At 41.2% G+C, this 21935-nt stretch overlaps 1 protein-coding gene across 1 annotated transcript in view; it reads left to right on the top strand.

Moving 5' to 3' along the window:
* arrb1 (arrestin, beta 1) overlaps window positions 1–14441 on the top strand; it is a 40162-nt gene extending 25721 nt beyond the window's left edge. Inside the window, exons 9-17 of the mRNA XM_017719207.2 lie at window positions 122–257; window positions 765–849; window positions 943–1015; window positions 1099–1236; window positions 2366–2449; window positions 2771–2794; window positions 3945–4015; window positions 8633–8684; window positions 12870–14441. Of these exons, the coding sequence (XP_017574696.1) occupies window positions 122–257; window positions 765–849; window positions 943–1015; window positions 1099–1236; window positions 2366–2449; window positions 2771–2794; window positions 3945–4015; window positions 8633–8684; window positions 12870–12981 (775 nt within the window). The 3' untranslated portion in view covers window positions 12982–14441. The remainder of the gene's footprint in view (window positions 1–121; window positions 258–764; window positions 850–942; window positions 1016–1098; window positions 1237–2365; window positions 2450–2770; window positions 2795–3944; window positions 4016–8632; window positions 8685–12869) is intronic.
* Window positions 14442–21935: the final 7494 nt, after the last annotated feature.

The following is a 21935-nucleotide window of genomic DNA, read 5'->3' as shown; positions in this document are numbered from 1 at the left end:
TACAATATTAAGACGCACTATTCCATAGTAGTATCTCATACAGTATTAAGATGCAGTCCTCTTATTGCAGCATCTCATTGTAATATTAATTTACAGTACCGTTTTCTCTCTCTTGGCATAGGAACTCAGTGCGTCTCATCATCAGAAAAGTGCAGTATGCTCCGGAGAAGCCAGGTCCACAGCCAATGGCAGAGACAACAAGACAGTTCTTGATGTCGGACAAGCCTCTACACCTGGAGGCCTCGCTGGACAAAGAGGTGACTGGGTTATCATGACAGCCAGGAGTGAAGCCAGGAGATTAGTTTATGATAGTAGTTTATGATTGTAGTTCACCGGCCTCCTCCTGTACTGTACTGTGTGGTTTAGTGTTGTCCTTGCTCTGCCACACCTCATTGGTTAACTATCCATTAGAGGTGGATAGCATGTGTTAACTTAAGGGAAAATACAGATTTTTGCAGTACAGGAAAATTTCGGGATGAGAAGCACTGGGCCTACGATAATCCTCAGGATGCATGGTGATTTGTATAACATGATAGTTCCATCTAGTGGTTGAAATAGGGTCGTACATTCCAAGTATTACAGATTGTCTTACATGAGTAGGATTTCACCAGGTTTACTTTGAGTTTCCACAACATAGCCCAATTTTATGGACATCTCAGGCACAGTATAAGATTCTGTTTATAAAATTAAAATGACTCAAAAATAGATGTAATATTAAAACTAAACATTCTGTTTTGTGTCTTTGTGTTTTCCACATCATTCAGATTTACTACCATGGTGAGCCAATTAGTGTAAACGTCCACGTCACAAACAACACAAACAAGACTGTGAAGAAAATGAAGATTTCAGGTTTTTCAACAATACATCTCTGCATTTAAAATGAATTTAAAACTGAAAGTGTATTTACTCTTGAAATGACACATTTTCACTGCTATGTTACAGTGCGTCAGTATGCTGATATTTGTCTCTTCAACACTGCTCAGTACAAGTGCCCAGTAGCGACAGAGGAATCAGAGTATGTACAAAACACATATATAATTGAAGCAATACAGTACGACAGTAATTAATCTGACTAATATATTTACTCTGATTGTCTAGTGACATTGTGGCTCCAAGTGCAACATTCTGTAAGGTATATACTCTCACCCCCTTCCTTGCCAACAACCGAGAGAAGCGTGGCTTAGCCCTAGATGGAAAGCTCAAACATGAAGACACGAATTTAGCCTCAAGTACATTGTAAGTACATTATCATGTATATGGTCTAAAATGTCCATTTAAAATGTGCACTTAATGTACAGCATGCATGTCAGTTGGGAACTTTCCAGGCCAAAGTGCTGCATAGATTAGTGTTTATCCTCACCTAACACTCTTCACTCTTATTCAGTTCATGAAGGCCTTGCTAATTAGTTAATGAGCTGAATCAGGTATGTTTAATGAGCCAGTGTGCTGAAGTCTGCAATGTTCTGGCCTGCAAGGACCGGAGCCTGACACATGTGATATACAATCATGCCAAAAAAGGTTCTAAATAATACAAAAATTGGTTCTTTGACATGTAACAATAACAATAACTATTTTTGATGGTATTTAAATTTTTTAGAAGATTCTCCCAAGAACCATATGCCACAGGTTTTGTGAATTTATTCATTCATTCAAATGGCTCTTTGAATGGTCATAGTCTCTCATATATATATATATATATATATATATATATATATATATATATATATATAAATATGGCATTAGCAAAAAGTCCTTTACACATCCTTTACTATAGGGAACAAGCTTAAATATGGCATTTTCTGCCATATTCCAATTTAGTTAAATATATTGGAAAAAAATATTGTTTTTCCCCCAATATAGTAATGTCAGTAAAGAAACAGTAATTGTGCATTAAAATGTGCTGAAAGGTATTCTCTGTAGAGGACGTCTTAACTTTTCTACAAAACATGTCGTTTGACCAGGGGAACCCAAATGTTTGCATATGACTGTACAACCACTGCCTTTACTAAAGAACTCATACAAAACCACTTTTTAAGGGGTGTACCAAAGCAGCCTTTATAAATCAAAGCTGCTAAGTGGTTCTTGGCTTGGATGTACAGTTCTAGGAGAGACCTCAGTTGGTAGAGTGTTATGTGCATGTTCTTCATTCTCACACAGCTTGTATATAAGAATGTATCTCTTTAAAGGACCATATATTGAAAGGGTTATTTTGGGAAGCAAATCTGGCTCTTCTCTAGCATCTCTCTGAAAGTGCTTTTTTGACACCTTTATTTTTACGAGTGTAATTTATGACTGTTTTTTGGTTTTGTGATTGGTTGCAGTGCTCTTTTGTGATAATGGTCTGTCATGTCTTTGTCCTATGAAGGTTAAGAGAGGGAGCCAATAAGGAAATTCTTGGTATTATTGTGTCCTATAAAGTCAAAGTGAAACTGGTGGTGTCTCGTGGTGGGTAAGTTCAAGCTTGCATTGAGTTAAGTGGGTTTCAGTATAGCTGTCTGCTCTGAGGTTGTTTTGACATTAATCACTATGAGAAAATTCTAAATATCACTAATGACAGATTCAGAAATTGAAATCATGTTTGTGTGTTAATCCATAACAAAGTGGAAGGTTCATCATGAAAAGTCTCATTACTACAGCTACTGTTAGCAATTTCTCAAACAAAAATTAAACTTTGAGGAGAAAAAACCGAAGAGATGGCTTAAGATGACTAACCTGTGAACATATCTTGAAATATCTGTGGTAACAAATATGTTTACTTTATTCTTTTCAGGCTTCTGGGAGATCTCGCCTCCAGGTATAGCAATCTAAATATGACCTTGACACTTCAGTATGTGTTCGCGTGTATGTATGTGAACAGGCTGCTGAAAGAGGACTCTGTTTGCATGTTTGGGTGAAGAGGGCTCTGAAGCACAGATGAGGGCTGTCTTGAAGGAAGATTCTAAAGGAAATTTAATGTAATTCCAAAATGACAAAATTATACAGTTGGGTCCAAAAGTCTGAGAACGCTACTCAAAATGCTTCTATTTTGCATTCATTTCATGACAAATTGCATTATCAGCACACAAATCTGAGAGAAAAGTAGAATCTTTGAAATTTTAACATGGCTTTAAGAATTTCTTAGTATTTGGTAGACTATGTTCCCTATTTGCTTTAATGACAGCATGTACTCAAGCTGGCATGGACTCTAGAAATTTATTCAAAAGCCTCTGCTGAGTAAATCAAATGCACCTGAGAGGCTTTTTGTACAAAAGCCTGAAAATGGTCAGTGACACAAACTTGCTTCAGTTTCTTTGTTAGAACAAAGAGCACAGGTATGGTCCCTGACTTCTCATTGACTTCATTTACAAATTAAATTCCTCCAGCTCATATAATTTAATTAAATGAAGGGTTGATTAGCTGAAGCAGATGTTGTATGGTAGCTTTGGAAATAGTTACACGAACATCAAATCACAAAGGACTGTGTAAATGTTTATTAGCATTTATTCAAAAGTTGCCAATTATGTTTGCCAATAATGCAAAAACAATCAATAATAATGTTCTGAAACACAGATAAGCATAACAGCAGAATGAAATAATGAATGTTTTTATTTAATTCGCCATTATACATTTGTAATTAAACATATTCTGCACTGCTGAATTTCATATCTGTTGTATTGCTATTGCAATATGACACAGTCAAATTATACTGTTGCAAATTCTACCCTCACTGTCAAAACTATGTATTGTCAGGTTTATTCAGCAGGTCCCAAATGGCAGTAGAGTTATTAGCTAACAGAAAAGGCTTACAGAAGGAGATGCCATAAACGTATAAATAAATAAAGAGCAGATTCAGGTATTTCACTCGGGAACGAACAGGTAGTGAACAGCAACGGCTGCTAGAGAGGACCTCTATAATTGTAGTTTCACACCTCTGCTTATCCTCACACTGTACCTTTTCTTTTTAGTGATGTCGCAGTAGAGCTGCCCTTCACGCTAATGCACCCTAAACCGGTAGAGGAATCCATCTACAAGGATGGTATGTATATGACAGAATCTATTTGAATCGACTGATTATGCTTTCTTATTGAATTAGTGGATTACCTCAACCATCAAACTTGGGGGCTGTTAATTTGTTTTAACCTTCTGTGAAATGCTTATTCTCTCATGTATACCCATCATCTATGTGCATCTGCTGTTTCTGTTTGCTGATGATATCAGAGCCTTTTAAGAGAGCAATGCAATGCAGTAGTCTAAAGAACCTGTGAAAGTTCCTTCTGTAACCTTTTTAATTCTATTTTCTCACTCATTACGCAGGATATGCACACAATGTCTTCAGCACATTCTCCCTTCCTGTGCACTTTGCTAGTCATTTAAAAACAGATAAGCTAAAAAAAAGTGCAGTGTACTAAGAAAAATGTCTTGTCAGGGACGTCAAATATATTCAGAGAAAACATTTTAATTAAGTAAGAATTCCACTGATTTTTCTACATTTCTGCTTAATTCCATCCTTGAGATGTCGAAGTCATCCCATCTGAGTCATTTACTCAGATTTCTTTACAGTGGTGGTGAAATGAACCAGGGGTTGCGATGTCTACATCTCAATTATAGTCATTTTACTTACTATCTAAAGGGACCACTAAATCTACACGTGTCATCTGTCATATATCTAATGTTCATAATGGGGAAATTTGAAAGTTTTGTTCTCTAAAGTTTGTAAGGCTATTTTGTTTTACAAGCACCCTGCATGTATCTCTCTGCCATAAATGGATTTTAAAAAATGTGTTCCTCAGAATCATCTAAAAACAATGTGTCTGGCACCTAGCAGCATATTCGTTACTATTTTCTGTGACAGCTTTCTATGAAGTAGCTTTTAGTTACATTCAATTCTTCAGATGCTGGTTGCTGTCACCAAACTTGTGAACAATTCTGGCTTAGTATGTTTCTCTATTGCACAACTACTCTGAATGACTTGACATCTTAATGGCTTAATTATGGAGAAAGTTTGCGTGTCTCCATTTACTAGCATACTTACAGTCCTGAGTCCTGTCTAACAGTATATGACGTGGGATAAAGCATGTAAAGAGATTCCAGTCAAAGGGGGGTTTAGTGCACTCCAGGCACATATTTGTGTTTTGTTGTCAGCAGAGGCTTTATTCTGGACTGCCTTCCAAATAGTTAATTGTAGTTTTGGAGGCTTGATTATCAGAGGATGCAATTGACTCCAGCTGTTGTCCACAACACATTGCCTCTCCACCCACACTGACTTTTTTTTCCCCCTGCTACTGCCTACTTGTTTTGGGAAATGTGATTATCCTCCACTACAATTTATAGCTAAGTTATCACATCTTAAACCAGTTAATCTGTTATCCCTTACAATTTTTTGATTGTGGAATTAAGAAGCCCTTCCTGGATCGCGGCCTTCTCGTGGCAGAAGGGCTTGTGTGGTCTAGGGATCTTCAGAGCTAAGTCATTGGGAGCAATATGCTCCTGGTAGGATCTCCCAGGGTGAACAGGTCTGGAGTGAAGACCCAAACTAACACCATCCAAAAACTCACCATGAAAAACGGGCACAGAAAACAGCGTACCCTGCCCGGGATAGAGTCACCGGGACCTACCCCTGGAGCCAGGCCTGGGGGTAGAGTCCCCCAGCGAGTGCCTGGGCAGCCCATGTAACCCGGCCAGGCTTAGCCCGAAGAGGCAACGTGGGGGGACCATGTGGGCCCACCACCCACAAGGTCCAGCATGGGGGAGCGGTGCAGTGCTGAGGCAGAAACTGGCTCTTGGCACATGAAATGTAACTTCACTGGGGGGGAAGGAGCTGGAGCTTGTGCGGGAGGTTGAGAGATATCAACTAGATATAGTTGGGCTCACCTCCACCCACAGTGTCGGCTCTGGAACCAAACTCCTTGATAGGGGTTGGTCCCTCTCCTACTCAGGGGTTGCACAGGGTGAAAGACGCCAGACGGGAGTGGGGATACTCATGAGTCCCCAGCTGGCGGCTGTGCAGTTGGAGTTTGTCCCGGTGGACGAGAGGGTCGCATGAATGCGAATTAAAATCGCAGAGAGGAAAACTCTGACTGTTGTGTGTGCTTATGCACCAAACAACAGGTCAGATTATTCAGCCTTCTTGGAGCTGGTGGGCGGGGTTCTGGAAAGGGTCCCACCTACATTCTCCATAGTCTTACTGGGGGACTTCAATGCTTATGTTGGCAATGACTGGGAGATCTGGAGAGGCGTGACTGGGACGAACGGCCTGCCCGATCTAAACCCGAATGGTGAATTGTCATTGGACGTCTGTGCCAGGCATGGATTGTCCATAATGAACACCAAGTGCGAACACAACGATGTTCGTAAGTGTACATGGTACCAGAGGTCAATGATTGACTTTGTTGTTGTTTCATCTGACTTGGGACCATATGTTCTGGATACTCGGGTAAAGAGAGGTGCTGAGCTGTCAACTGATCACCATCTGGTGGTGAGTTGGATCAGATGGCAAGGAAAACTGATGGTAAGACCCAGTAGGCCCAAGAAAATAGTGAGGGTGTGCTGGGAACGGCTGTCAGAGGCCCCTGTTCAGAATGATTTCAACTCCCACCTCTGGGAGAGCTTTTCTCATGTCCCGGGGGAGGTAGGGGACATGAAGTCTGAATAGACCCTGTTCAAAACCTCCATTGTGGAAGCTGCTGGGAATAGCTGTGGCTAAAAGCTTGTGGGTGACTCAGGGTGGTAACCCAAGAACCCCCTGGTGGACACCAATGGTGAGGGAGGCCATCAAGCTGAAGAAAGAGGCCTTTAGGGATTGGATGGCCTGAAGGACTCCCGACTCAGCAGATAGGTACCGACAGGCGAAAAAGGTGGCAGCCGCAACGGTGGCAGAAGCAAAATCTAGGGCATGGGAGGAGTTTGGCAAAGCCATGGAAAAAGACTTTCGGTCGGCTTCAAGGAGGTTCTAGACAACTGTCTGGAGACTCAAGAGTGGTTGAGGTGGCTGCGCCCAAGCTGTATTCGGCAAGGGTGGAGAAACTCTTGACTTCAAATGAGCATATTGTCGGTCGGTGAGCACTTTGAAGAACTCCTTAATCCGGGAGACATGCCTCCCTTACAGGAGTCAGGGCCGGAGACCTCTGGCGGGTCAAGCTCCATTTCCCTGGTTGAGGTCACTGAGGTAGTTGGCAAGCTCTTCAGTGGCAAAGCACTGGGGGGGAGGATGAGATTCGTCTGAAGATGCTTAAGGCTCTGGATATTGTGGGGCTGTCGTGGCTGACGCACCTCTGTAATATTGCATGGACCTCAGGAACAGTACCCTTGGACTGGCAGACCGGGGTGGTGGTCCCCATTTTTAAAAAAGGGGACCGGAGGGTGTGTGCCAACAATCGGGGTATCACACTGCTTATGGCTGGGGTATCATGCTCAGCCTCCCTGGGAAAGTCTATGCCAAAGTGCTGGAAAGGAGACTCCGACCGATAGTTGAACCTCAGATTGAGGAGGAACAATGCAGACTCTGTCCCGGCCGTGGAACAGTGGACCAGCTTTTCACCCTCTCGCGCATTGTTGAGGGGGCATGGGAGTTTGCCAACCCAGTCTACATGTGTTTTGTGGATTTGGAGAAGGCTTACGACGGGGTTCCCCGAGATATCTTGTGGGAGGTCCTCCGGGAGTATGGGGTATCGGGGCTACTACTCTGGGCCATTCGATCTCTGTACTCCCAGAGTGAGAGCTGTTTTCGTATACTCAGCATTAAGTCGGACCCTTTCAGTGTTAGCGTTGGACTCTGGCAGGGTTGTGCCCTGTCTCCACTCCTGTTCGAGATATTCATGGACAGGGTGTCAAGGTGCAGCCAAGGTCTGGAGGGCATTATGTGTGGAGGCCGGAGGGTGGCGTCTCTGCTATTTGCAGACGATGTTGTTCTTTTGGCTGAATCACATGGATGCCTCCAGCGCTCACTGGAGCGGTTTGCAGCTGAGTGTGAAGCAGTTGGTATGCGGATCAGCACCTCCAAATCGGAGTCCATGGTCTTAGCCCGGAAAAGGATGGCATGCCCACTCCAGGTAAGGGGAAAGGACTTGCCCCAAGTGGAGGAGTTTAAGTATCTTGGGGTCTTGTTGGGGTCATCTGGGATTCTCTGCTCTCCCAACTGCTACCGTGACCCTATCTGGATTAAGCGGTTAATGACGATGATGATGATGATGAATTAAGCAGATTACGTTCACTTTGTTCACAGTTTTCTCAGTGCTCCCCCAGTGATTCAGGCACAAAGAGAAATTATTAATATTTAGGATGATTTGCCACACTTGCATTTCACTTCCAGGCTCAAACTTTTAACCTTGATTATTATGGCTCTTTGAGTCTTTCCAGGCCTCTTAACCAACTCATACATTTCAGGACATTGAACCAACTACCCACTTTTTTTTTTATCAATTTATGAATTAGCTACTGCATGGTTAAGCTTACTCTCTGAGGACTCTGGAGTGGTGTTTTGTACAGTAAATCAGTGTCAACAATGCTCACTTAACACTCAAATGCAGTAAATGGATAACACTGAGCATCCCAGTCTCTTTTTGTGCTTTGTTTTTGGAAGTTGAAGAAATGAAGTGCTTTTCAACTCTGCCACCCTGTCATCATTTACCCTGTTTTGCTTTGTTTTCTGTGGTAGTTCCAGAAAATGATGCACCCATTGACACAAACTTGATTGAGTTTGACACAAAGTAAGTAGCTCTTTTTCATTTTTTATTATTCATCTTGTCAAAGGATGGATGATTCTTCCAAATTAGTTCAAACTGTGGTCCAACAGTAACTTCTAAAAAAAAAAAAATTTAGTTCAAAGTATTCAGATCTTTTGTATTTATTATGATTATGTTCTAATCTATTTAGGCTTAAGTCATTAATTGAGATAGTAATAATCTAAAATTATAAAAAATCCTCATTTATATATCTTCTGTTGGGAGGAGGCTATCTAAAACCCTCTCTCCTAACTCTGATGTTCAACTTTTTTTTTTTTAAAGATCCTTTAGATTTCTTTTTAGAGTGAAGTTAATTTGGATTTGTCTTGTGTTTAATGTTCATATAAAAAAATGCTGTCGTGTTTTCATGTCACTACCAAAGCACTACATTATACACTACCTACTATATACTGCATACTTATTCTGCGCAAAAGTCATAAGTAGTATGCAGGCCCTGATCATAAAATTATGCCCCCCTTTGCACAAATGTTAGATAGGCCCCTACCTGGCTACTTTTTTGCGTGGTCATGATTTTTTTTTTTAATATCACACCAAGTTAAACAAGGCTTATGCAGCACCACAATGGCAGCATACTAACCGCAGTATTGGCATGTCAGTTTGAGTTCTCTCTGAAGTACTGCATCCCAATATGCAACGCGGATATTCCAGGAGGCTGTAACGACTGATGGTAACTGCCTGGATTTTTTAATAGCCCTGGATTCAGCCTTTCTTCCGTACATTAAAAACAGCAAAATAAAAGAAATTTGACCAAATGCTGCTACACTCAGTGAAACACTGAAACCACACCAGCTTTCTCTGCTTCTCTTGCCATAGGCTTGCTTACTTTGTCTACTTAATAGTTAACTGGGCATAATATGCATAAAACAGTAACTTAGCTGAACAATCCGCTCAGCATCGGCTATTCAGACTCTTGTGGCGTCTCAATGCTTATGATTCAGACTCACTGCCCCCTAGTGTGTGTGTGCTCACTAGAGTGTATGTGGTGTTTCACTTCACGGATGGGTTAAATGCGGAGGTGAAATTTCCCCGTTGTGGGACCAATAAGGGTCAATTAATCTTAATCTTAATCTTAATTATACAGTCCCTGACAAAAGTCTTGTCGCTTATCCAAGTTGTAGGAACAACAAATAATAACTTGACTTGTAGTTGATCAGTTGAAATCAGAAATGGCTTATATGAAAGGTAAAGTCCTCTAGATTATGCTTATCATTCCAAAAGAAAGTTTTGTATCATTCATTGAGTTTTATCATTTAATTAGGACAGAAAGATCAGATTTTGCTTGGACTTAAGTCCATATATATGTCGTATATAAAAATAATGTTAAATTATACATATACTTTATTTTGAATACACAAATATGCTACAACAATAACAAACTTAATACAACAATGACAAAACTTATTGATGAAGTCATCTGGAATGGCAAAGAAAGCAGTCTTGCAGGACTCCCAGAGTTCATCAAGATTTTTTGGTTTCATCTTCCAAGCCTCCTCCTTCATCTTACCCCAGACATGCTCAATAATGTTCATGTCTGGTGACTGGGCTGGCCAATCCTGGAGCACCTGGATCTTCTTTCCTTTCAGGAACTTTGATGTGGATGCTGAAGTATAAGAAGGAGTGCCATCCTGCTGCAGAATTTGCCCTCTCTTGTGGTTTGGAATGTAATGGGCAGCAAGAATGTCTTGATATTTCAGGCTGTTAATGTTGCCATCCACTCTGCAAAGCTCTCGGACACCCCCATAATGGACGTAACCCCAAACCATGATTCTTCTTCCACCAAACTTGACTGTTTTCTGGGTGAATCTTGGGTCCATGCAGATTCCAACAGGTCTTCTGCAGCATTTGTGGCAATTGGGATGCAGTTCAATGGATGATTCATCATAAAAATCAACCTTCTGCCACTTTTCCACTGTCAATCCTTTCTGCAAGCTGTGGGTCTTGGCAAATGTGACACAATTTTTTTGTTGTCTTCTAAGCACAAATTCGGCCATGAAGACCACTGCATGAAAGAATTCAACAAACTGTTCTCGTAGATAGGGCATTTTCTGGTGACCAGTTTTCATGTATCTCTGCTGCAGTTGAAAAAGGGCTGGCCCTAGAGTGTCGAAGCAACAAAAGGTCCTCTCGAACAGTTGTCTTAAGGGGTTTGCCTGACCTGGGCTTGTCATGAACATCACCAGTTTCTTGAAATCTTTTTCTTATCCTCTCCACTTGACGTTTGGATGCATTAAAGATGTCTGCCACCTCAACAGCAGTCTTCAAGGTCTTGATTATCAACACTTTGGTTTGTGGTTGAATCTTTGGCATGTTGTCAGAGGTCAGGTTGCACTTCACATGAAAACCTGATGTGCTGGGTGGTTTTTTATACACACCTGGGAATGTGTTAATTACATTATTTGTCCCAGGTGAAGCTCTAATCTCTGATTGGATGAATCGTTTAAAGACACGACAAGACTTTTGTCCTTGCAAAAACAGATATTATGAGCTTTACCAAGCTGTGGACATGAGGACACTTTTTGACAGTTTCATTTTGCATCCAGTTATTAATATGAAAGCCCATGACATTAAAGTGAACCATTTATTGTAACAACTGATTCATTACAAATAAAGTTATATACCATTTTAAGTTACTATGTACTTATGAGACAAGATGTCCGTCAGGGACTGTACGTATATAGTGCTTTTCAAGAACTCAAAGATGCTTACAGGTTTTCAAAATACAAAACAGTAAAGACAAACATGAGAACATGAAGCACAGTCATCATATCACAAGCAAAAACATAGCAGGACTTGGCAAAGGGCTGGTTTAAGATTGAAAGCAGTTATAAGCAATAGAAAAGAGAGAGGTTTTAAGTTTAGATTTAAAAGTAGAGACAGATTTGGCCTGTTGAATATGCGAGGGAAGGGAGTTCCAGAGTCGGGGAGCCAGCCAAGAGAAAGCACAATCAACAAACCCATGCAGGTTGGAAGATGGGACAGTGAGTAGACCAGCAGAGGAAGACCTGAGAGTGCGAGTTGGTTTGTAGGGAGTAAGTAGATCAGACAGTTAGGAAGGAGCAAGGTTAATTAGAGCTTTGTATGTGAGGAGAAGAACTTTGAATTGTATGCGGTATTTTACAGGAAGCCAGTGGAGATGTTGCAGGATGGGTGTTGTGCTGATGTGCGCGGGTGTGGGTGAGGAGGCGAGCAGCAGAGTTCTGTACCATCTGCAGTTTGCATAAATGGGAGAAGTTAATACCAGCAAGTTGAGAGTTGCAATAGTCCAGGTGACTAGAAATGAATGCATGAATAAGAGTTTCTGCAGAAACTACAGTGTTGATGTGTGCACTCAATGAGAGTTGAGTCAAAGATTTCTTACCAGATTTCATATGAGAGGGGAAGGGGACAGAGTTACCTTGTCGATGGAAAGAGAGAAAAGTTTTAGAGAGAGTTGATTTGAATCCTATAAGAATAAGTTCTGTTTCATCACTATTTAACATGAGGAAGTTGTCCTTCATCCAGGTTTAAATTTCTGTTATGCAGTTTTTAAGCTGAGTGAGGGGTGGATTTTTAATAGATTGACTGCTAATGTAAATCTGTGTGTCATCCGCGTAACAAAAATAAAAAATCTTTTGATTCCTTAATGGAGTACATCATTATGCACTCCAAAGTAAAGAGAGTTCAGAGTCATTTAGCTCCATTCACCCCCATTTATTGGGGACACGCAGGCATGCTTTTATATTTTGCAGTCTTTTTTTTGTATGAGAGAAATGGGAAGTGACCAGACACCCCATAAACTGACTCTGATGGCAATGCATGTCTTTGTTGACATAGCACCCTGAGGTACACAACTATAAGCACCCCACAAACCATAGTTCATTACATATGTAATTTAAATCTACACATTTCAATAACATTGTACAAAAAAGGGTTACACATGTAAGACATATCGATACATAGAGGAGCAATGCACATCTCCTTAACTCTAGAAAAATACTCTGATCCTTTCATTCTGAGGGGGTTGCTTCCAAAAAGCGTCAAAGCCATAAGGTCCAGGGATGTTATCTGCAACATATTAGGAGTGTAGCACCATAATACTTATTGACAACAGTGCACAAAATGCAACAGCAGACATTTCAATTTTCCTTTTATGTCACAATTTGTTCCCAGTGATGATGACATCATCTTCGAGGACTTTGCGCGACAGCGACTCATCGGGGCAAAAGATGACAAAGACGAGGATGAAGAGGGTACAGATTCACCTAAGCTGAACGATAGATAGACAAAGAAGACAAATGTTCTACTGTATCACAGCATTAGAAATGGAATGAGAACCCCTTGGAGAAAAAAAATCTGGAAGTTTGGGACACCCTTTAACACACTCACTGTGGTGCAGTTGTTGTGGTCCTGTTTACATATGTCTTCTCCATCCTGAAAGGGTGTAAAAAAAAATGTGTTGAAAAACATGACCTCGTTGTCAAACTATTTAGCGGTGAGATTTTGGTTCACTGGCCACCTACAGCGTGCCTATGATGTTTTGAGGGTTTTTCATGGTAAGAGGAATAGCTTTTCATCATGTTTAAATGAACTTCAATGGTAGCATGCCTTTGTTGTTAGTTTGTTTTACATGTTCTTCTTTCCATTAGAATGAAAAGAAATTTTAGAGACCATAACTTTGTTATAAGTACATATGTTCTAAACACTGTGTAAAGAAACAGAAGTGTTAATATGAACACTGGCAAATTAGTGTCTTTTGATGGACAGTCTTGCAGTGATTAGTGAACAAAGACATTTAAGTATGAAACAGTTAAAACTGCTGGAGACTGAAATCAATTTCTCCATCAATATTGTAGGTTACTGCCCAGATTCAACCTCAAAACCTCTCAAACTAACATAAATCAATGGTTTTGTTATTCTTATCGGTACTCACAAAGTCAAGGCCTTGTAATGATGCGGGTTGTCTCTTTTCTTTTTTCTTAGAACCAGTTGATGGCTCCTAGACACGAGCTGCTATTAAAACAGCAGCACTGTAAAATGTTACTGCTGTCTTATTGGAATATCAGTCATGTGTTGAAATTAGTGCTAAACTAGTACAGTAGTATTTTGTTTTTAAAAGTAGAGCAAACATAGCTACATAACTTCTTGCTGAATATTTGTTACTGGCCCCCTGGTGGTCATCAGAAAAGAATATCTTATGTTTGACCCAAACACTGTTTAAAGGGTGTGTTTTCCTCAGGCAACCATGAGGCATCACTTTACATGTCCACATAACATTGATTACCATTATTTGAAAACCTCCGTAGTAGCAGTTTCTCTATGGGCACTTCTTTTGCATCAAAATCAAATTCTCACTGAAATCATTATTGTGTTCTTTTCTTCTCATTAACTATGTGCATTGTAAAGACAAACCACTCAAATCATATTACTTGTGACAGTATTTCACTAGATCAGCTTTCTTTATGAATGAGGCCTTGATTTACTGCATGAAACATGTCAATACTTTCTATGTTTTCAAAACTATTATTATTTTGTAACATGAAGACTGATATTCCATTGTTTGATATTGTCCAGTGACCTGAAACCTGGAAGGTTACAGGACTACACGTTACATACAGACCTAATTTAATACAAAATGAGATGGCAAAACATGTAAATGGATAAAGTGTTCATAATATGAAGATAAAGTACACTATATATTAAATATACTTTATGTTGGATATATTAAAGTGTGTCTTCTTGAAATCCTGTCTTTCTGTATGTGTGTACTTAGTGTGCTTCAAGTGTGCATACTCTTAACACTGACATTTCAGTGAGATGTGACAAGTGAATCTGTTGTGAGGGAGTCTCTTAGTGTCATCCATAGCTGGTCAGTCCACTGAACATTCGTGCTGTTTACATGTACTTACCAGCAGGTGGCATATAAACACTGTCTAACCACAAGAGCTAGTCCGTGTGCTCAAAGCAGATGGATTTAGACTGAGCTTCTTCCAGTTGCTCCCATTTTGCCATTTGTACTGCACATTCCAATATGAACAGCTTTAGTTTTTTTGCAAAGTAATTCTAGGACAGACAAGACAAGGGTGTATATGTTGCAATGAATGCTTTGCTTACTGCCTTGACTGACTTCAGTTTAAAAATGATAAAATACTATTCCACTTATTATAGTTCAATAAATAGATTAACTTAAATCATGCATTTGAGGAGAAAATAAACTTTTTAAGGAGAAAATAAACTTTCCTGAAAAAGTACTCACAATATATAGATACACTATATGGACAAACCTATTGGGATTGACATGCCTCTTGGTCATTGAATTCCGGTGATACATTCAATCACATTGCCACAGGTTGATAAAATCAAGCACCTAGCCATGCAGTCTGCCTTTACAAACATTTGTTAAATGAAAGAGTTCACTGAATTCAAGCGTGGTACTGTAATAAGATGCCACCATTGCAACAAGTCATGAACTTTCTTCCCTCCTAAATATTCCACAATCACCTGTGAGTGGTATTATGGAAAAGTGGAAGTGTTTAGGAACCACAGAGAGGCAGTCATGAAGTGTCAGACCACAAATAAAGTTACAGAGTGGGGTCACCCAGTGATGAGGCACATAGGGCATAAAAGTCACCAACACTGCTGATCAATAACTGCAGAGCTCTAAACGACCTCTGGCACTAAGATCAGTACAAAAACTGTGTGGCGGGAGCTTCATAGAGTGGGTGTCCATGACTGATCAGCTGCATGCAAGCCTTACATCACCAAGCACAATAGCAAGCGTAGATGGAGTGGTGTAGAGCACGCCGCCTTTGGAAACGTGTTCTGTGGAGTGATGAATCACACTTTTCTATGTGGCAGTCAGATGGCTGAGTCTGGCTTTGGTGAATGCCAGGAGAACGTTACCTGCCTCACTGCCCTGTGCCAGCTGTAAAGTTTGGTGGACGAGGGATACTATGGGGTTTATTTATCAATATTAGTTGTTCAATTTTGTAAACCAGCCATTAGGGGTGTACTTTGTGTACTTCTGGTGCCGGTCCCAAGCATGAATAAATGGTGAGGGTTGCGTCAGGAAGGGCATCCGGCGTAAAACTTGTGCCAAAACTATCATGTGGATCATAAATATGATAAAAGTGTTCTGGATGTAAAGAGAGTGTCAGACAGGATCATGAGCCTGAAGTTGGAGGTTGATGGTGTGATTTTGAATGTGGTCAGTTCATATGCACCACAGGTTGGTTGTTAGTTAGAGGAGAAAGAGGAATTTTGGAGTAAGATGGATGAAGTGGTAGATGGTGTCCCTAGAGAGGAGAGATTGGTGATTGGTGCAGACTTCAATGGACATGTTGGTGAAGGGAACAGAGGGGATGAAGAGGTGCTGGGTATGTATGGTGTGAAAGACAGAAATGCGGAAGGTCAGATGGTTGTAGATTTTGCAAAGAGCATGGAAATGGCTGTGGTGAACACGTATTTTCAGAAGAGGGAAGAACACAGGGTGAAATACAAGAGTGGAGGGAGGTGCACACAGGTGGATTATATCCTTAGCAGGAGATGCCACCTGAAGGAGATTGGAGATTGTAAAGTGGTGCCAGGGGAAAGTGTAGCAAGGCAGCATAGGGTGGTTGTCTGTAGAATGAGGTTAGAAACAAAGAAGAGGAAGAGAGTGAAGACAGAGCCAAAGATTAGATGGTGGAAGCTGAACGAGGAGGATGGTTGCAGGCAGTTCAGGGAAAAATTGCAACAGGCCCTTGGGGGCAGTGAGGAGCTACCTGAGGACTGGGAAACTACAGCTAAGGTGGTGAGAGAAACTGGCAAGAATGTGTTGTGTGTTTCGTCTGGTCAGAGGAAAGAAGACAAGGAAAGTTGGTGGTGGAATGAGGAAGTCCAGGAGAGTATTCAGAAGAAGAAAGCAGTTAAGAAAAAGTGGGATAACCAGAGAGATGAAGGAAGTAGGCAGGAGTACTGTGAGGCTAGTTGCATAGCAAAAAGAATGGTGGCAAAGGCAAAGGCTCAGGCCTATGATGAGCTGTATGAGAGGCTGGACAGTAAAGAAGGAGTAAAGGACTTGTATTGTTTGGCTAAACAGAGAGATAGAGCTGGAAATGATGTACAGCAGGTTAGGCTGATAAAGGATAGAGAGGGAAATGTACTAATGAGTGAACAGAGAGTGTTGAGTAGATGGAAGGAGTACTTTGAAGAACTAATGAATGAGGAAAACGAGAGAGAGGAGGACAACGGGGGGAGAGATAGTGGATCAGGAAGTGCAGAGAATTAGTAAGGTGGAAGTGAGGGCAGCTTTAAAATGGATGAAGAATGGAAAGGCAGTTGGTCCAGATGACATACCTGTGGAGGTATGGAGATGTTTAGGAGAGAAGGCAGTGGACTTTTTAACCAGGTTGTTTAACAAAATCCTGGAGAGTGAGAGGATGCCTGATAAGTGGAGAAGCAGTGTACTGGTCCCCATTTTTAAGAACAAGGGTGATGTGCAGAGCTGCAGTAACTACAGGGAAAGAGTTGTTGAAGCAAGGCTAAGGCAAGAGGTCCAGATCAGTGAGCAGCAGTTTGGTTTCATGCCCAGAAAGAGTACGACAGATGCAATTTTTGCATTGAGAGTGTTGGTAGAGAAGTACAGAGAAGGTCAGAAGGAACTGCATTGTGTCTTTGTGGATCTAGAGAAGGCATATGATAGGGTGCCAAGACAGGAACTGTGGTACTGTATGAGGATGTCAGGTGTAGCTGAAAAGTATGTTAGGGTGGTGCAGGACATGTATGAGGATAGTGAGACAGTGGTGAGGTGTGCAGTTGGAGTGACACATGGTTTCAAGGTGAAGGTAGGGTTACATCAGGGATCAGCTTTGAGCCCCTTCTTGTTTGCAATGGTGATGGAAAGGTTGACAGATGAGGTCAGGCAGGAGGCTCCATGGACCATGATGTTTGCCGATGACATTGTAAACTGTGGTGAGAGTAGAGAGCAGGTGGAAGAGAATCTGGAGAGGTGGAGGTTTGCACTGGAGAGGAGAGGAATGAAGGTCAGTAGAGATAAGACGGAATACATGTGTGTGAATGAGAGGGAGGCAGGAGGAAAGGTGAAGATGCAAGGAGTAGAGGTCGTAAAGGTGGATGACTTCAAATATCTTGGGTCAACCATCCAGAGCAATGGACAGTGTAGAAAAGAGGTGAAGAAGAGGGTGCAGGCAGGATGGAGTGGGTGGAGACGGATGTCAGGGCTGATGTGTGACAGAAGGATAGCAGCAAGAGTGAAAGGGAAGGTTTACAAGACAGTAGTGCGTCCTGCTATGATGTATGGTTTGGAGACTGTGGCTCTGTCTAAAAGACAGGAGGCTGAACTGGAGGTGGCGGAGATGAAGATGCTGAGATTTTCGTTGGGAGTGACAAGGATGGAGATTAGAAGATGAGCAGATCAGAGGGACAGTGAAGGTGGAGCAGTTTGGAGATAAAGCCAGAGAGGCCAGGTTGAGATGGTTTGGACATGTGTTGAGGAGGAATAGTGGATAGATTGGGCAAAGAATGTTGGAGATGGAGCTGCCGGGTAGAAGGAGAAGAGGTAGACCTCAGAGAAGGTTTATGGATGTAGTGAAGGTGGACATGGAGATGGTTGGTGTGAAAGTAGAGGAGGCAATGGATAGGGCAAGATGGAGGCAGATGATCCGCTGTGGCGACCCCTAAAGGGAGCAGCCAAAAGAAGAAGAAGAACGTTAAATGTAAGAGTGAAAATAAAGCCAGTCATGCAGAACAACATTTTATTCAATATTTTACACCTACTACATCACTAAAGTCAGTCGCTCTTGTAAAGTTTTTAGAAACTATGACTCTGTCCTGACTGTGGCAACCTTTAAAAGCACCGTGTGAAACCTGAATGATGGGTGGTGTAAGGTAGGCTATGCCTTTGGACATATACCGTGCTCATCTGGATACAGTCAGGAGAGGGCCCACCTTCTCCAGCTCTCTTCGGGACGTGAAAGAGGCCCGGCTACTTGAAATCATATCCTCTCTCCAATCCGGGGGCCTTCTAGGCCCGGGCCGGGGGCGTTCCGTCCTCCTAGCCCCCCGAAGCCCCGCCCCTAGTTCAGCCGACGTAGAACGCTGAAGGAAATGTAAAGGTGGACTACTGTCGTAATAACAAATCACTCTGTGAGCCCCCCTCTTGTGCACGCGCATCAGGATACAGTGTCCGACAGTGCAGTATGGACGCTGCGCTTTCTCTCTGCACATTACAGGAATCGCGAGTGTCAACTAGAGCGTCCACAGGTCTGCGTGACACAGGAAGGGGAGTCGGATTCTGCCAGCGCGGCGGATTTCGGCACAACACCTGCAAACATTAGAGGACTTTAGTGAGGGGGTTATAAACTTTCAAGGCCTATTTTGGGTGAGATTGGCGAAGACAGACCAAACTCTTTGATGTAGAATGAATGTATTTATTTGCATGCTAGCCTGAAACAGGGCTGAGGTTCGATGACGATTCGCGTTGGGAAACTCCACCCAGATAAGGTTACAGTGTACGTCACGACATTTCAGTGAACTTTCATTGACCAGGGTGTAACTTACATTCTGGTGTCCGGCGTCCTTTTATCTCTTTTAGCTCTCGCCGACGAGTAAACACTAATCCGACATTTATTCCTGTCCGGTCACTTACTCTTTTTCTCTTGCTTTTTTGACAACGTCTTCTTCGGCCTTCTGGCGGCCTCTGCCGCTTTGGCCCTGGTGGGAATACCGCGCTACACACACACACACACACACACACACACACACACACACACACACACACACACACACACACACACACATATATATATATATATATATATATATATAATATTCGAGTGAACGTTTTGTAGTCTGTCCGCATGTTTTCTTTTTATTCGTGGTCACAATTAACAATTTGTTCTCTCGTTTTCTTTTAATGTGCACACATTACTTCGTGCGCACCTTTTCAATTTGTGATGGTCGTTTTCTTTTTAACTGAACGCATTGTGTTTTTTTTTTTTATCCAAGCACAAACAAAAGAAATGCAGTAGATACAAGCCACTAACAGGTTCTGACGAGTTAGATTGGTGAGATAATAGACACAGATGCTCATTAGGGGTGATTTTGATTTGCTGGAGCCTATCCCAGCGGTCATCGGGCAGAAGGCAGGATACACCCTGGACAGGTCGCCAGTCCATCGCAGGGCAGCTATTTGAAATGTCACGTTTAAATAAGATCTGCTCTCACAGTCAGAAACGGTAATACTGAAAAACCTAATACTGTATCCTAGAAAAATAACTATTAACAAGCCTAGTTACTAGACTATTAACTAGACTATCAACTAAAAGTAGTATTGGTTTAAAGACTTTTACTTGAGCTTTGGGTGAATCATGAAATGTGCTGAACTATTGTGTTCACATTTTTGATCTCCTACTATCTTGCTATGCTATGGCCTTCTCAACCCACCTTGGTAATAGTGGTCTGGAGTACATTGGCTTTCACAGCTGGAATTTGTCTTTGAGTTCAACATATAGACTGTTTTTGTACATGTTCCTTTTAATTCAGAGGACTGAATTTGGCTGTTGGTTTCTATTTGACAGTCCTTATCTTTGGACTTAATTTATCTGGCTAACATAGAATCCTGCTTTGTGAAATACCCTCCTGGTGTCATCTGCAGTTTACCCTCAACAAGCCCAAATAAGCATTTGTGCTACCAAACTAGTAGAGCATGGTTATGACTTGATGATGTTCTTTGTATCTTTTGTGTATAAGACATGTTATTGTGTCAAATATATGAAGTATACAAATAAGTTACATATAAACAACATTAACTTGTTCTTAATTTACTCAATTGTATAGCTGGCAAGAAGGCATCTTAGGAGATCTGCAGAAAACCTGGAATCTGATCATCCCGTGAAGTGTTACACATTTTGCTGAGAACATCGAATCAGCTTTGGATTATGGTCCCATTCTGTCTGTTAAGGTTGGTGGTGGAAAAACCTTTATGCAGCGTTATGCAGCCATTGGGGTTGGGAACATCTCTACTGTACATGCTGATACCAAATGATAAAGTCACTAAAATATGTTGAAAGTTTAATTAACTTTGCGCAAGTAGACTGTAAAATGAACTTGAGTTCCTTGTTTATTGTCATTTTTCTGCAGTGCTTCCTTTTCCTATGTGATGTAGTTGCTGGCCTTCTAGTCCAATGTGCAGTAGCCTTCAGTCTTAGTGTTAAGAACAACTGGTAGAGGCAATGTTCAGTGTTGTGCTTGCTCTACTATTCAAGAATCATCTGTGTGTCTAAGATGCTTTTCCAGAAACCCAGCCCAGATCAGAGCTCTGATCGAAACATAAGATGCAGGTTCTACACTGCCCTCTGCTGTAGTAAATAGTTCATACTTATGTCTGATTTTTAATATGAGAACATAAAACATGCTTTCTTGACCATTTAAATATTCAAAGATTTTGTCTCATCACTAACACCAATTAATTTAGTCTGATTTCAGAGAAAAAGCCGGTAAGAACAATATAGAAATGTGTGTTGTGGACATAGTGGCTCTAGTTTGATTTCAAATGTTCTAGTTTGACTTTGCTCAGTTAGCTGTGTCACTAACTATATGCTACTCAGTAGCAGGGTTATGAGCTCCTAAACAAGTGTGTTTTAAAAATGTTTAAAGTAGAAGAGGTAGTTAAAATATAGTGAATTTATTTAAAATGAATTGACCTGGGAACGTACTTGACAATTCAAGAACACATGAAGACTTTAGAAGAGCATTGTGGCCAGTTTAGCAATGGCATATCACATTCATAGGTAGACTGCCTGTTTTTAAAGATCTTGTAAAGCCTATAGACTTTTAGGAGTAAATCCACATCAACATTTGCAAGAGGGGACCCAAAACCGGTAAGTATGCATGTATGTAACACAGGTAGGAGACTGTGGAAATATGCATAACCAGCTCAGTAAAGATTCATTAAAATATCTGTTGAATCCCTATACTTTGCACATTAAGCAGTGTTAAAATGAGTCAAATCAAAAACAATTAACAATGCCATTACTGGCTAAGCAGTGATATAATAATAATACAACCCTTGCTTGCTTGCTTTGCTTGCTTGCTTGCTAATACAACCCCAATTCCAATGAAGTTGGGACATTATGTAAAACATAAATAAAAACAGAATACAATGATTTGCAAATCCTTTTCAACCTATATTTAATTGAATACACTACAAAGACAAGATATTTAATGTTCTAACGGATA

This window comes from Pygocentrus nattereri, chromosome 17 (assembly GCF_015220715.1).
Source record: "Pygocentrus nattereri isolate fPygNat1 chromosome 17, fPygNat1.pri, whole genome shotgun sequence".
Classification (NCBI taxonomy): Eukaryota; Metazoa; Chordata; class Actinopteri; order Characiformes; family Serrasalmidae; genus Pygocentrus; species Pygocentrus nattereri.
Note: the sequence above shows the minus strand (reverse complement) of the source record. Positions and strands in the feature narration are given on the sequence as shown.